The sequence below is a fragment of the Astatotilapia calliptera genome, chromosome 23 (genome assembly GCF_964374335.1).
Source record: "Astatotilapia calliptera chromosome 23, fAstCal68.1, whole genome shotgun sequence".
Classification (NCBI taxonomy): Eukaryota; Metazoa; Chordata; class Actinopteri; order Cichliformes; family Cichlidae; genus Astatotilapia; species Astatotilapia calliptera.
Window position 1 is genome coordinate 8850607 of NC_137443.1, and position 16750 is coordinate 8867356.

The 16750-nt window shown below is 41.0% G+C and overlaps 2 protein-coding genes across 2 annotated transcripts in view; one reads left to right on the forward strand and one right to left on the reverse strand.

Annotated features, from left to right (window-relative positions):
- Nucleotides 1-12884, forward strand: part of scfd2 (sec1 family domain containing 2) — a 100352-nt gene extending 87468 nt beyond the window's left edge. Inside the window, exons 7-9 of the mRNA XM_026158720.2 lie at nucleotides 4053-4187; nucleotides 8797-8916; nucleotides 12576-12884. Of these exons, the coding sequence (XP_026014505.2) occupies nucleotides 4053-4187; nucleotides 8797-8916; nucleotides 12576-12668 (348 nt within the window). The 3' untranslated portion in view covers nucleotides 12669-12884. The remainder of the gene's footprint in view (nucleotides 1-4052; nucleotides 4188-8796; nucleotides 8917-12575) is intronic.
- Nucleotides 12885-13813: 929 nt separating this feature from the next.
- rasl11b (RAS-like, family 11, member B) lies at nucleotides 13814-16151 on the reverse strand. The gene is made up of 4 exons (XM_026158723.2): nucleotides 15814-16151; nucleotides 15666-15722; nucleotides 15491-15567; nucleotides 13814-15022 (listed from the first exon to the last, which is right to left on the reverse strand). The coding sequence occupies exons 1-4, from the start codon at nucleotides 15926-15928 to the stop codon at nucleotides 14525-14527; spliced, it is 747 nt and encodes a 248-aa protein (XP_026014508.1). The 5' UTR covers nucleotides 15929-16151; the 3' UTR covers nucleotides 13814-14524.
- Nucleotides 16152-16750: the final 599 nt, after the last annotated feature.

The window sequence follows — 16750 nt, forward strand, 5'->3', positions numbered from 1 at the left end:
GTAGCCTAATATGCAGAGGTCCTCACTCCAATGTTTAAGGCCACTGAAGAGGAGTCAAGTCGTTCTGTGTTATCTACTCCTGTTGTGTGCGTGTGGTACCTGTAAATCCAGTGTAATGATGTTATATAACCCACCCTTTACAAAAGAATATGTGGAAAGACATGATTGTGGCTTTGGCTTGACATGGGTCAGAATCTCTTGCTCTGACTCTGTGATGGGACTCATGGGAATCATATGTTTTTATCCTAGTGTGAGGGAATGAGTGTTGTGTGCCATCAGCTTCAGTAATCAAGTGTTTTGGGGTTCATCAAAGCGGTGAACAAGAGCAAATGAATTAAGTTGTGGCTTAAGTAGGGTTGTTTTGGGGTTGAGCTCTGTCGTTGCATGTTGTCATTTGTGTTGTGTTGTAACTACATTTGTGTGATTATAACACTAAACATAAAAATATTTCAAATTAAAATCAAATACCGCAGCTCCTTTGTTTGCTTCAGTTAGGCTTTCTTTGTTACAACCATAATTATTCTGACCAGCAGACAGCTACACTCACAGCCTTGAATGGTCACGTGTATTCTCGTTGTAGAGGCGCACAAAACTCACGCATGTCATGGTGTGAGTAACTGAGCACTATTGAAATTCCGAGAAAAGAAAACAGTGGGCTATAAGTGATCAAGCTGTAACAGCGAGATGCTAAAAAAAACTGAATTCGAGTTCAACAAAGGGCTTGATTTTATTGCTTTTGTGGGAAACACTTGAAATTGGGTGGAAAATGTTCTTAGTAGCAAGCATCTGCATCATGATGAAAAGTTTTAAGACTTTCAGAGACTAGCAACAAGGTGGGAGAGTTGTATAACCAACCAAAAACCATAGTAACGAGAAAATGAATCATTTGCATCTACATTGAACAGATTGTGACACATGGGTGAGCATACACACCTATGACTAGATAGACTGTCCTCCCTCTTGCGTGGGTTTTTGAGCACAGGCTTTCGGAGGTATTTACTCAGGTTTTTATGCCTTATATAATATCTTTTCTCTTTCTATTATGACCAGTCATTGCATTGACATGGTAATAAGATATAATCTATTACCACCTACATGAGATGTGAAGCAGTCTAAAGCATAAGTGCATCCAAAATAAAAATGAAATTCAGAAAACGAAAATTAATGTCCAGCGAGGGCAGTGACTGAAAATGACTCTTATTGAACATTAAACATTAATTTCAATTGTTATTTAATATACAGTTATATTAATTTTTAGATGTTACATAGAAAAAAATAATAAAGGAGGGTATTATTTAAGGCTGCCCTACTTTGTGATAAGTAAAGTTGCTAACATACAGTTTCTGTTTCTTGATCAGCTCTTGCCTTCTAGTTCAGGAAGCTACTGTTTCCTGCCAGGAAACAGGTCAAGCAAACTCCTTGTTGCTTCAAAATTATTACTATTCAATTGTTTTCTAATTATTTTTAGTCAAGGCAGCACGGTGGCACGGTGGTTAGCACTGTTGCCGCACAGCAAGAAGGTCCTGAGTTCAATTCCACCATCAGGCCAGGGTTCTCCCCGTGTTTGCGTGGGTTCCCTCCGGGTACTCCGGCTTCCTCCCACCGTCCAAAGACATGCAGCTTGTGGGGATAGGTTAATTGGCTAATCCAAATTGCCACTAGGTGTGAATGTGGGAGTGAATGTGAGCGTGAATGTTTGTCTGTCCCTGTGTGTTGGCCCTGCGACAGACTGGCGACCTGTCCAGGGTGTACCCCGCCTCTCGCCCTATGACAGCTGGGATAGGCTCCAGCACCCCCGCGACCCTGAAAAGGATAAGCGGAAGCGAATGGATGGATGGATATTTTTAGTCAGTATATTGATATATTAATGGGAGGAGATGGCCTCATGGTTGTGTGTTGCCCAGTTTTGGGGAGAGCCACGTCTGAGAATGTTTTGCCATCAATTGGCGGTAAATTAAAAAGAAATTACAGCATATATTCTATAGCAGCATCAGTTTTCCTACTACCTACATCCTGCTATAGAGAGTGTATTCCTTTACATACTTAACATTTAGCATGACTCGCTAAAAGGTTTCATATTTTGACAGGAATGTTCAAAAAGAAAAGAGTCCACAGGCTGATGAATTAAACAACACCATTTTTAGGCATTTAAATGATATGCATAGTACAACTTTATCATATTTTTGGACTGGGTTGTTTCCAGGGACATGCCAGACTGTAGTTTTCCATGCTCCATTTGTGTTTTTCATTTTATCACCTGTTGTTTTGGAACATTAATTCGTTCATCTACCTCAAAGCCAATAAAACCCATGGGGAAACCTGATACTCACATTTGACGGTGGTGTGTATGTGCCCTCACATGTTTGTGTTTGCAAGGGAATATTTAAGCGCTGACATTATCATATGACTAATTCTAATATTGTTTTTAACATGTGGGTGTTGGTTTAATGGTATTGGTTTTAGGTTTTTCAAATTCAGATGATAATGGAGAGTGCGTGACTGCGGGTTGGATTTGTTGTTTATGCCTTGATGTTGCGTATGCACATGCACGATCATGCTTGAGCCAGAGGTGAATCATTATTGTGTTTACTCCAAGGTCTGTTTGTGCAGAGTGACCCAAGCTGCACAGTCATTTTGGTGGAGGTGTATGTTAGTTTATATCATTTGGACAGCAGGATTTCCCCAAGCCTAATCTGGATTCTCCTGCAGGTTGTTGAGGAGTGGGAGGCTCTGAGGTGTCTGTTAAGAATGATGCATATTGAGAGGATGTCTGTGGGCAGAAACACCTGGACGCATTAACATTTAGACAGTATTGTATGTGTAGGTGTGTGTTTTTAGTGCTTGTTTCTTTGCAAGATCTAAATCGGGGGTGGGCAAGTAGTTTTTTCAAGGGTCCACATGAGAAACTGGAACTGTTCTGCTCAATATTTTTTTTTTCTCTAGGGAGATTAAATTATCTACCAATGATCTAAAGGATAATCCGCTCCTTCCCACCAAATATAACCTCATGTAAAAAAGAGACTTTCAGTTCTGGAACATGTTCACAATGTTTATTTAGACACTTATGCTATTCACAGTACTCAAATAAGGCTTTGCCAAGTCTTATCTGGGTCTTTATTGTTCTCTGAGAGAGCAAGCTTTGGTCCCTTGGAGAAAAAAAAATCCGCCTTGAATTCTTGATCCGCTAGCTTTGAGGGCTATAAATGGTTCATTTTGTCCTGGGTCACTGGGCAGAAAAAGTCCTCTGTTAGAGTTTTTTTTTTTTTTTTCCTCCATGGATCACTGTAAATAAAGACATTTATGAAGCTTTAGTTGAGGTTGTGCAATTCAGCTCCTCCAAGGACACACACTTTATTGAAACACCTTCTTTTTTCTGTGAAGTGGGACAAAACATAAGCTGCGGTTATTATAAAAGCAAGGCTGCTGAAACTTTGGAAAAGTGGGCCAGGTGTCTACTTTGAAGAAGCAAGTTACATCACACACTAAGCTGTCTAAGGCGAAAGGGGGGATTGATGTGTTCACCAAAGTTCACAGTAAACCATCCACAACCATTTGCTGCTAATAATAATTCAGACTGGACATAGAATAGTTAAACTTTCAGCATGAACTTAAATATCCCTGTCTGAATAATCTTAGTTTCTGGGAATCATGTTAATGGAATATCACATTCTTCATTTGATTCATCCCTTTATCACCCACATGGTTGGCCAGAGTGCTTTTTTTAGCCACATATAACCATGTGGGGTTCTTTACTGCGCTGTTTTAAAAGCTCTTCCTGAATTGACTCATAAGTCAGCAGCCTGTGCAGAGCTTGAACAGGGCTGTTTATAACTTCACTGTCTAACACCCAGAGCCATTCACATAATCACGCAGGGGCTAAAAGCCCAGAACAATATGGACTCCACAAAGACACCAACAGTTCCTCAACCCCCAATTTAAACACCTGTAGCAATCTGTATATTTGCATAGAGGCTGTTATAAAGAAAAACCTCCACTGTCATTGGAGATGTTAAGCATGCTTATTTGTGTGGTTTGATATTTATGCTTTACAGGCGACCTATCGACCTTTCCTGCGGCAGATTCTAGAGGAAGTCTTTCACCCTGATCGACGTGAATGTCCTGACATCGAGCACATGTCTGGAGGTCTTACAGACCTGTTGAAGACCGGCTTCAGCATGTTCATGAAGGTTAGACATTCCTCACAAACACTTATATGCAACAGAGTCAGCTCTGTCGCAGAAGAAATTACCTGATTTGAGTTATTTATACTTAAATTGGATAAACTGTTAAGAAAATGTATGAATGGACGAATACATAAAAGATTAAATATGGAAACTTTACAACTGGGTTACATTAGTACACATGGCTCTGGTAACATGCACTCTCTGAAGGCATCATTTATACTGAAATGTGCATGCGGAACCTGCATTCCAGACATTTGGTATACTGTGAAACAGAAAATCCCAATGTAGATCCCAAACTGTCAAGCCACTGAAAGCCGATGTCAACCCTTTACCATTCACTTTCACACGAAAGCAACTGATTTCTTTGGTTGCTAAATGACTGCAGTTATAAAAAAGAAAAGTCAGTCTTCACAGTGATAAACATGTCGTACCATATTCCTGTGCCAGTTTTTACCAACATGTTGCTAGCATCATGTTCCAAATAAACTATCAGTTTTTCAGCTTCCGCTTTTTATTACGATGTCTTTGTACTTTGTTTATAGTCAAATATAGTTTTAAACAAATTTTCATTTAAATCTTATATTGCATCGCAATTTTTTGGATATGGCAGATTTCAGAAATCCCACACAAAGCTGAATGAAATGACTATACTTTTTGGACAAAAATCAACCCTTCAGAGGATAAACCGCCAAACTAATACTTTTTATACACATTTTCAAAAGTGTTTGTGCTGTACCTCAAGTCTGTTATACATATCAACCAGTGATATAACTAGAAAGGGTTTGCTGACTATTTTTCTTGATTCCCAAGAATGAGACATCTTTATTGTATAACTGGTAAAAATGAGTCACTTTTGGGAGCTCATTTGAAGAAAATCAGAGATTACTGATGAAAAAGCATGAAGCCTTATAGTCTGTGGAGATGAATATCTTCATGATATTCCAGTGCCTGTCACCTATGGGTGATTTTTGATCTCTGGGATCTATATGTGTATTAGCCTCATCTCCACAATGTTTCCAGCCTAATGGCATTACATTTGTCGACAGTGTTGGGGTACTTAATTAGTTTCTTTAATTCCTTACTGCTTTTCTATTACTCTTTAACTCTACAAGATGTACTGTTATGTAATAACTACTTAACAATATAAATGTTATGCTACAGTGCAACACACTGGCATAAACCAACCCAAAGAACGCTTCAGTGATTTTGTTGTAGAAAGTTGTCCTGGTAGAAATTGATGCTACAATATTACAAGCCTGGCTTGTAGTTAGTATCTTGCCCAAGGATACTTGACATGCAGACTGGAGGAGTCAGGGATCAAACCAGCAACCTTCCGATCAGTAGGTGACCATAATATGTATTATACGATTTTTTTTTTTAAATATCTGTGATATTTCTAGGATATCTAGGATAGCAATGAATTTGCAACTTTTGCAGAAAGATTTGCAGAAAAAACACATATGAGAACTGAAACTGTTGTCTGCCGCCGTACCCCAACGTTTTTGCCTGGATCTGGTCATAAAGCCTTCAAATTGGATATCCAGCTCACAGTAGAAGCTATGCCAGGTCACTACTTCAAAGAATCACATTTATTTTAAGGCAGAAAATAATCCTCAGATGACAGCAGCACAGTATGATATTGAGGCTCTTAAAGAGCAAGACCTTAATGGGAACCGAAACAGAAAAGAAAGAAGTAATGCAGTTGGATTTGCAACGTTTAATTGTTAAAAGTCGTTGATAATTGGCTTATTCTTTCATTATTCTTTCATTATTTTAGCACTAGTCTGAGTTTTTTTTTTCTAACACTATGCATAATGTACATTTCCTGCAGAGTGGATCACTCTCCACAGTCTGATTGTCTCACATCTGGGCCCGCTTAAACTGATGATTACCCAGAAGGGAAGGAATTAGACAAGTTGTGTAACTGTGGCCCGGTTTCACTCAAATTAAGAAACTTGGCTCAAGAAACCACCAAGTCAGACAACCTAAACCTATAAAACTGACCTTGTAGTCTATAGGAGCCCAGTGCACACCCTTTATGCCATAAAACACCTCCTATAAAACTTCTATTTTCAGCCAAAGAGTTTACTGTGAACACAGTTTACATTATTAAAACACAGTGGACCCTGCTGTCTGGACCGTGACCTGCTGAAAGCCTGTGCAGTGTTGTTTCAAACTGTCATCTTAAACTGTCTGTAACCAAATTATTTGTGTGTCTGGTGTACCATATTTAGTCTTTGTTTAAACAGAATCCCAGTTGTACAAGCGATCTTGTAATGTTAATGCAACCATAGTTCTTGCCTATGACTGACACCAGAGAATCACAGTGATTTATCTTGCACAATTTACAAATGCAAATAGTGCATGGAGGAGAGGAGAAAGTCTGGAGTGGTCAAAACAACAACACTTGTATTTTATAGAACAACGTTGTTGCTTGACTGGCGCGTTTCAGCTTGTAGCCTCATCATGGTCGTCATCTGATAACCCTGATGACCTTATCGTGTTGGTCAAGCCATAAAGTTGTTCTGTGTGCTACAAGTGTAGTGAAGACTTTACTTCTTCACTTTGTGTAGATTGAAATCTGCTGTTTGTGAGCACCCTGCAGCTACATTTTATCAGAAATCTGAACGGTTTTTGTGATAAAGATAAGGACATCTTTATTGATCTCTGCATGGGAACTATTTTTTTTTCCTTTATTAGAAGCATTTAAATAAACTCATCAGAACAGAAAATCCAAAACAGTAAACGTTTGATTTTCTGCAGTTAAGTTCGGGGCTCGTTTGTGAAGGGTTTCCATTATTTCTGCACATCAGATTGCTTCTTTACTTGAATTCTCTGACAAGCAGAATAGATAAACTAACTGATCCTATTTTGTTTTGGTTTACCTATTAATGGTTACCAGATGTCAAAGGGGAAATCTTAGCCCAGAGGGTCCATCTACACTAATTAAGCATAGTGTTGATTAGTTAGTTAGCAGGACAAGTCAAGCTAAGGCATCAGTCACAAAGGCTTGGAGACCACTCAGCAACCACTTATTAACATCTGGTTGCTAGACAAAAATGTGCATTAACCAGGTGGTTGATGGAGTTTGCCCGCTGCAGCTGAATGAAACTGGGTGCAAACAGGATGCTTCACCAAAAACCTCTTTGTGATTTCTCTGTTTGCTAGCAGACTGCTGCAGTCACATGTAGTTTGGATGGATGATACCATCTTGATGCCAACATATTACTAACCAAGCAGTAGTGAAACTTGAGAAATGTAAACCTAAAATGGGTTTATATTAGTGCTGTCAGCGTTAATCTCGTCAAAATGATATTAGCGCCACGTTAGCAAGCTAACCATGCTAACGCGTTAACACCGTGCAGCCCCACACTCCTGGGCACACATGCGCTAACTCATTAACGGAGATTTGGTGCGTTAATGCAGTTATGGCGCTAACGTCATTTTAACGAGATTAACGCTGAAAGCACTAGTTTATATCCATAATCCCAAAAAAGTTTTATTTTTGCTTAATAATTTTATATATATTTATAGATTTTTTTTCTAATTATTCAGTTGATATTTGCCATGATTCTGTGTTTTGTGCTCATCTTTGTGTTTTTATGGACTGCTTTAAATTGAACTAAACTCAACTTCATTTATTTTTTTTATTAAAGAAATTAATAGCTGGTGTCTAGCAAAAGACAGAGGCAGATAATGTTGAGAATTTTTTTTTTTTTGAGAATTCACATTAAACAGTTTGGTGAGTGGCATTGTAGAAGAAGTCCACAGATGATGTCTAAAAGTATGTTTTCTTTTCCTCAGACACACTCTGCAGCACATTTCAGCTCACAGCCCCTCCCTCACCATGTGAGGTTCAGATCCAGGGAACACACTAGTGGGGATTTACTTACACATGAGGATGCCATGTCTGCATTGTTTAGAAGTCCCACCAGATCTGCCTAGATGTACAACATACAGCTTGAGCTGAGCAAGTTCCCAAAATTTCCCATGAACACATGTTGAATCATCCCTGACATGCTTTATCCCAGCCTGCTGCTGCTTCACGTGGATAGCCACTCTCTCCTTAGGTCCACCCCCTGCAGCTCTGATTGCTTGGTTAGCATTCACAGGCTCGTCCTGACCGCTGCCCGCTGACCAATAGTACAAAGCCATTGCTCACCACCATAAGCACCAGACATTACCTGGTGTTAAAACAGCATTTTAAATGACAGTTAATAATGTGCTAGCACAATTTTTTTTATATCAGTCTGTGAGATGCGCCCTGACACAGGTGATGTGGGATATTTAGGTGTCTGTGTGTTGTGTAAGTGTGTGTGTAGAGCTTACATGTCCACGTGTTAGCCATCATGACACCAGTGTGAGGAGACGTCTCACTCCGAGTGTTGTTAGCAGGTGCACTGTGATCAGTGGCACCACAATATCACAGGAATCCAGCTGAGAGGTGACTCAGCAATAATACAGAAGAGATGGCAGAGGTGTTATATAGAAAAGAGATGATATAAAGTGTTCAGTGGACAAAAATATATGTTTATTAAAGGAAGGAAAGAAGCAGCATAAACAACTCCAGTGGCCTAAAAATACCTGTCAAAATGTCTCGTCTTAACTCCAGGTGAGCCGTCCACATCCTGGCGACAACCCTCTGCTCCTCCTCTTCATGGTTGGTGGAGTCACACCATCAGAACTTCGTCTCATCAAAGAGACTGTTGCCACACACAGACCGGGGACCCAGGTGAGTCTGTGGCCTGTCGCTGTCAGGTGACGTTGCTCTTTCCCAGTTCTGCTTCCAGTCCAGTTCAATAATTGGGGAAATGTTTTGTTCAAACTACAAATGGCTTCACTGGTAAAATTAAATGAAACACATCATGTTTTAAAGCAGAATTGAGATCCATGCTAGCAAGCTTTACCTGCATGCTTTAACCTCAAGAATGAGCACTGAAATAACTTTTACCGTCATATCACTTAAAGTGATGCCATACAAAGTGATTAAACTTACAACTAAAAATATAGTTTCATTTAATTCAGAAACCTAATGCCTGAGCTCCATATTTTGCTTTATGTTGAACTGTTTATAGTAATATACACTGAATGGACACTTTATTAGTGGACGGGTTTGAGATGTTTTAACTTGAAAAGCTAACAAAATATATCAGAATATGGATACACTGTGGCTATAAAGGGATAGACATGGTCAGCAACAAGATAGTCTGCGGGATTTAAATAATTCTCAGTTGGCACTAAGGGGCACAGAGTATACCAAGAAAACATCCCCTACACCACTACACCATTGGATCCATGCTTTCATGTTGTTTATTCAAAATTCTGACTGTACAATCCTAGTTTCATGTTTTTAACTGACAGAAGTGCCACCTGGCGTGTTCTTCCGCTGCTGTGGCGTATCTGCTTCAGCATTCGACATGTCATACGTTTAGAGATCCTCTTCTGCACTCTGGCTATTTTCCTCTGACTTTAGGCATCAACCAGCCTTTTTTATGAAGAGAACTTTTGTTCACTGGATATTTTCTTCCTGCCAGATAATTCTCTGTAAACCCTAGAGATGGTTGTATGGGAAAATCGCAGCAGATAAGCAGTTTCTGAAATACTCAGGCCAGCCTGTCTGGCACCAGCAACCATATAATCACCTTTCTTCCCCATTGTGATGCTTAGTTTGAACTTCAGTAGGTTATCTTGGCCATCTCTATTTGCTTAAATGCTTTGAGTTGCTGCCATGCAATTGACTGTTTAGATATTTGTGTTAACATAGAGTTGAACAGGTGGGCCTGTTAAAGGAGCTAGTGAGTATATATTATATTATATTATATTATAGCTATCCAAGCTTTGTTACCCTCTCCTGTGACAAAAGCCACTGGTGATATAAAAGATTATTAGAAATTTAACATTAACAGTATCAAGCAATCCTTAAGTTCCATACTCAGTAGTATCTGCTGAATTTCAAGCAAAGACTGACTGCATGAGCAAACCTAAGTACTGACCTACATAAACAGGTGGCTCTGATCAGGCATAAAGGTGAGCATGTCATCTGATCTTTACACCTTTTAATACACTAATTGCATACACAAGATGTTGAGTCTGTCTGCCTGTCTGTGTGTTTGGGTGGTTTGAGTGCTTATTGCATATGCAATCAACACTAACACACAAAACATGCAGATGATGCATTTCCTCTGGATGAGAGGAGTGCAAGAAATACGCGAGGGACATGAGGCTCGTCTTAATAAAAGGCTTCGAGAAAGAGGCCAGAGGCAATGAAAGGCTTGGCAAAGATCAAAGCCCCCCCATCTGTAATCAGAAGAACTGAATAAAGACCAGCTTATATAATAACCTGCAGGGCCACACGCACTCTAACCCTTACACAGAGATGTGCTCACACTTTATGTGATGTGTTTGGACCAGACATTCATGAGTATTTACACTGAAAACAAACAGCGACGTTTTGCTTTTGCACTTGGATGTAATTCTTCTGAAATACAGTCACTCTGCCACCACAAACAGCCACTGCTGTTCTAGGCAGTTAAGGGCGCAGAGTTAAGTCAACGCTGCTGCAAAGAAACAGGGCTTCTCTGTTATACAACATCAGAAGAGGTCTGCAGAACTATAGGAGTGCATACTTCAGCTAAAGCCGTTCAGCTGTGTACTTCTGTCATTTTAAAGTTACGTTTTTGAAAGCTGCATCTGAATCCAGAGCTGCGTAAGAGAAAACAACCACTGATCCAACATCCATTACACTACCAAACAAGAATTTGGACAGGCGCAAGGTAAAAATTATCAAAAAGCAGATATGGGTTAATGCAGTAAGCAAAAAGACAGACCTTAAAATGCCTTATATTGCACACTACTGGCAATCGCTTCATGGGGTTGTCACCCGTAATGGATTTCATTTAACAATGAGCCTTATCAGAACTTAGGTCATACACAATAAGCTCTCCCAATTTGGCAATCTATGTAAGCTGCAAAATGTCCCACCTCTCCCTCTGACGGTTTAGTGCCCTACATCACTACCTCCAGCCAGAGCATTATCATTCCCAGTGCGTAACATATCAACGATTTGTCGTGCCCCTAGGCGTCTCATAGTAACGCTAAATGTACCCTTCTACGTCCTTATGAAACGCTTGCGGCTTTCTATTACAGCCCTGAACCTAACCTTAACACATTTATAGATTCATGCAAACCCGCTCTCATGCCCCTTAACGTGTTGGGATGAGAACCTGTTGCTCCACCATCCTAGCATCCACCTGTATCCTCCCAGATGGGGGTTGCTTCATCAATTCCTAACTTCTATGTGTGTCTGAGCATAGACGCCACACTCTAACTGTATTCAGCTGTTCTGCTGTCAGTCATAGAAAACTCAGTTAAAGCAGTTATCATGAGAAACGCCCAAGAAAAGAAGACCAGGAGGCCGAGTTTATTTCTTATCATCTTTAAAGATCGACAATGACACCCAAGATTACGTATCAATGACGCATCAATGCTTTCCAGCATGTGAGTGGTATTTGCACCTTATCAGCCTCTGGGAGGAGATTGTGTTTCGTGGTCCAACTGCTGTAAAACAGCTTCTCCACAACAAGCAACAGTCATCTTAGTCATCGCACACACACCTCATATCAACTGCATTTTTAACAGATATGCTGCAAAGTATTAAAGATCACAAAACACACAGGCTCACAAAGCAGTGTGATACTGTGTTGATGTTGAATTTTACTGAGCATATTTTACAATCTTATTGAGCTTCTTATTAACTGAAAAATGTGACGGGCAGCCAAGCAGCCAGCCATCCAAATTCACCCACAAGTAAAGCCTCACACGTGCTGCACAGCAACTGGATGCACTTGACATAATTCCTGCATTTTCTATTTCCATCTTTCGCATCCAAACCTGTGCCAAAGTTTACGTGAAAATAAATAAATAACGTTTCTGGATCGACGCTGTAACTCTATCCTGTGCTCATTCAGCTGTTGCCTAACTTTCAGTGCTTCTATTCTTTACATACAAAAACCTGCAAAATGATTTTATAAAGCTTTTTGTCAGTAACGTACTTATAAAGTAAAAGTTATGGCAGGATTGTATTCGTTCCCTATGTCTGAATGAACTTACTGAATTATTCCAGTCATATTTATTCTCCAAACTAAATGTATGGATAACTGCTGTCTTTGATTTAACATCACCCTTACAAAGACTTTAAAATGAAAAGATCAACTTTGGTTTGCGAGTCACCAACCAAAACATCATTTGTTTGACAGCTCAAAAAAACCCCAAAAGAAGCCAGCTCTTGGATTTCCACCTTGCGAATTTCTCAACATGTGCTTCATTTATAAGTGTCGGCTTGCACATGTTGACATCCTTTAACTCTGACGAGTGTGTTGTTCCCCACTCCAGGTGCTCGTTCTCTCCACCAGGTTACTAAGACCGACAGACATCCCCGAGCTGCTCTTCGGCACCCAGAGACTGGTACCTGATATCGGTGTGTAAAAACGGAAACGCAGGTGTTAACACGCGGATGAACACATGCACCTCGAACATCTAAACACTGAGGTGTGAAGAGGGCATGAGAAATTAAAATGGCGTGTCAACAGACGACATGCAAATGAAGCAACATTCCTGTTCTGTAAAAAGCCACCTCTCTAAGCGTGAGGCGTAAAATTCCATCAAATGTTAATATAAAGCAATAAAGTCACTTTTCAGACACCCATGTGTGATGTCTTTTATTTGCATATATACACAGGACACAAGAGGTCAAGTTAGCTGTTTAAAGCAGGTCTCTGTGTGTGAACCCATTAGAAGTGTTAACAATGGACAGCATGCTGTTGTGGCCGGAAGAATACACACTCTCTGTTAACATCATCCCCTCGCAAACATCATATGGTGACAAATAAGACCAGGATAATTAACAAAGCCTTTCACACTGCCTGCCAAGGCCGATAAATTGCTCACACTTAGACCTCACCTCCACCTTCCATCCCTCCCACTCTCCTGTCTCTCTTTGTTCTCTCCAACATGAATCATCACAGCTAAAGCTCAGAAATTCACCCACAACTGGGGCCGTTCTCGAATCTCCCTCATTTTGTCAAACACAGGTGTAATTCAGCAAATCCTCGTCTGGCAGGCTTGAACAGAATTCCCTGATTAGGTTCTGAATTGCCAGTAAACTGATGCAATTGGATGTTTTAATATAATTTTCACCTCATCTTTGGGACCGGTGCAGTTGTTCGAGGTCTCTAATGAAAACAAGGTCTGAAAGAGGGGGGAAAAAAACCCCATAAGGATTTGGCTGCAGTCGCATCAGCAGCTTCATTCTTTAGTCAAAATACTTTTTGGGAGGTCAAGGACTGCACAGAGCTTTTAATTTTAAACAGCTCACAAGATCTGTGAAGCGGCTGTACAGTCATGCTTCCATTGTGTCCATGCTTTTCATCACTAGTCTGATATCTAAGCCTTTTTAAGAATTGCTGTATTCATGGGTCAGACTACCTTGTTCTGTGTGCGTCATCTGCTCCCAGTATGAATGCAGTTTATTAGTGTTACAGTCCCAAGGACATCAGTGACTCAGAAGTTCTATAATCTATTGTTTGTAAACTTTATTCCACACATGCAAAATGAATAATGCTCCAGAGACATTTTATTGGAAGTTCTTAATATTTTTATTATGAAAAAGAACTTGTAACAAATAAATAACAATAGGCCCTTTGGACTCTTTTTAATAAAGTGCATCAGTGATAATCACCAACACATGCTACATAGTGGCTGCTACCCCACAAGGATACTTCAACCCCCACCCTTCCCTCACTCATCAATCATGCACAATGATGCTTTTGTAAGTTGCAAAAAATAAACTGCAGATATTCAAATATGAGAGTGAACACACCGAGAGCTGCACTGAGACCCAGCTTAAGTGGCTGGTATAATAATGCCGGCGTTTAGCCTTGATGAAGTGGCAGTCTGAATAAAGAACAGCCACAACAGGCACAGTACAGCTAAAAATAAGCAGTCCTTCAGAGCTGTTGTTGCCAGGAGGGCTTTATGTACAATTTTTATATTCAGTTTTTAGTTCTCTCAGCTTCAATCGGCTGTTTCTGTCCTCAAAGGGAAATTTTCTCCCCCTGAACTGCTTCACCGCTGCTCTTTGCGTCATCTGACAGGACAGACTCCATCTCACCAAGACGCCATTTATCTCTGCAAAGATTCATCTGCCTCCTGCTATATTGTTCATATCACACCAGCTGAACTGGAGCAGGACTTCACTGGAGAAGCGTGAATCTTCCATCCTCTTTTCCAACGTTTAGTACTTTCTGTGGCCACTCTCAACCACTTTCAGCTTGTAGCGCTCTTCACACTGAGGTGACAGTCCGGACTTTGGCAGACAGCGCCTGCTTGAAGCGCCTCTTCAGATCCTGCATATTGGGAGACTTTGGTCTGGGGATGAGGAGAGAGCGCCTCTTCTCTGTGACACCACTAGCAGAGGTGGGTGGGGAGCTAGAGGCAGGGGGTGGCTGCTTGGCTAGCTGGCAGCACAGCCTGTGGAAAGCCCCGTGTACCTGGTTGTAATCCTCACTGGCAGATACTTCATAGAAGGAGCAGCCCAGGTTTCCAGCCAGAATGGGACCCTGCTGGGAGTCGACTCGCCTCAGGTGCAACAGGTCTGCCTTATTGGCCAGCAGGATTACTGGGGGCATACTGGCACCGCTGCTGCGAACAACCAGCTGGTGCAACTGATCGATCAAATCAAAGCTGCTGCGGTCAGTCACAGAGTACACCAGCACCACAGCATCCGCCCACTGAATGGAGCAGGTCACATGGTCAGGTAGACTGATGCCATTATCTGTCATCTGGGGGGAAAAAAAAAAAAAAAAAAAAAAAAAGAAGACAATGATTAAAACACAACTTCCTCTGAAAAACATTTCCAGCATTCTTGTTCTGATGCACAAAATCAATCAAATTTCAGGAAAGATTAAATGTTCCTCATGTTATGAAACTGAGCTTTTGTAATGTCTGGAATGCCAGCTGAGGCAGACAAAAGCTATAGGATTACTCCTCCAGAAGAGAGAGGTGTGGGTGATTGAGAAGTCTGGATGTGGATCAGGGTATCATTTACTCTGGCCCCAGACATCCATTAGCTTAAATGGAAGATTAGACAGGCAAAACAAAGGGCTCTACTTCAGGAGGAAAACAGACATGCTCGGTTTTGGAGCAGTGCCTGAAGACGCTTAGATATTTTTTAACCAAACGGTTATTTTGTCCACTCTGTTACCCTCCAGTCAGCCCAGACAGATTATAATATGTCCCTTTCTGCTCACCTCGGCACCAGGAGTGTCCTGTACTTGGATGGTCACTTGCTCTCCATCCACCTGGACTTCTCTGGAGTAGAGATTACCTGCACATAGGAGGAACAAAACCTTTAGTACCCCACAAAATAACAATTAGCTCAATTTTAGCGTTTTTCATTCATAAAAATACAGATATTCAACTTACCAGCATTTCTCTCGTAGTCTCCGATGAAGCGTTTTGTTAAGAATCTCACCACGAGTGCTGAGGAGAAGCGAGAAAACAACATTAAACATATACGCCAGGGTATACGTTACCTACAATGCTTGCGTATTTTTTTCCAGTTTCCTCTTACCTGTCTTCCCCACACCGCTGCCTCCTATAACGGCTATTTTAATGGCCCGGTTGGGGGCCGAGTATTCAGAAGCTGGATACTCCGCTATGGTTGTCATGTTCTGGATGAGGCGCATTGTTTTTGCCCGTCAGCTCAGTCAAAAAACGAAAAAACAATCCAAAGCAGAGACGAAACTATTTTCGAGTCCAAGTATAAAGCGAGCTTTTAAATAAAGTGAGTTTAGTAAATTCCGTTTTCCTCGCAAAGTGGTTCGGTGGTCAATTATTTTCTTCTTGTAAAAACCGGAGGGAAAAGTCAAAACAGTCTGTAGAAGGAGAAGCTGCGAGTAAATGCTGGCGCAGAGGAGACCACGGAGTTTTTATAGCGCTCCAGAAGCGGCCACATCTGATTGGGTGTCGGTGATCCCCCCCCCCTCCTCCTCTCCTCTCCTCTCCTCGTGCGTCCCCGCCTACACGTGGATGTTCAAGCTATCCTCAAGCAGGAAAGCTTTTGCAACAGGTGAGACCTCTGTCTGGGTGTTCTGATAAAATACCCTTTGTTTTTGAACGGGGAAAGGTTGTCTGTCCTCTGCAGGTATGTCACTATGAATTACACAGATTTGGGAAAGAAAACGACATAAACAAAGCTTTAGCTGTGTGGTGAAATGTCTCCCCTAAATAAACAACAAATACCCCGCATGTATAAGAGCCATCGTTACCAGAAATCCTTGAAATTCAACCCACTACTTTTATTTATGTCTTAAATACGATTTTTATATCATATTTTATTTCCTATTCTGTTGAATGCACACGTTGCTGTTCAACCTCCCAGCCTGTGTTGTGTTGCGTTGCAGCTGGTGACCTGTTAAGACATGCCCCTAAACTTGTCCACACAGGGGGTTAATGGCTGTTGATGTTGCATCAATACACCCCCTCCCACACATCATACACATTCACGC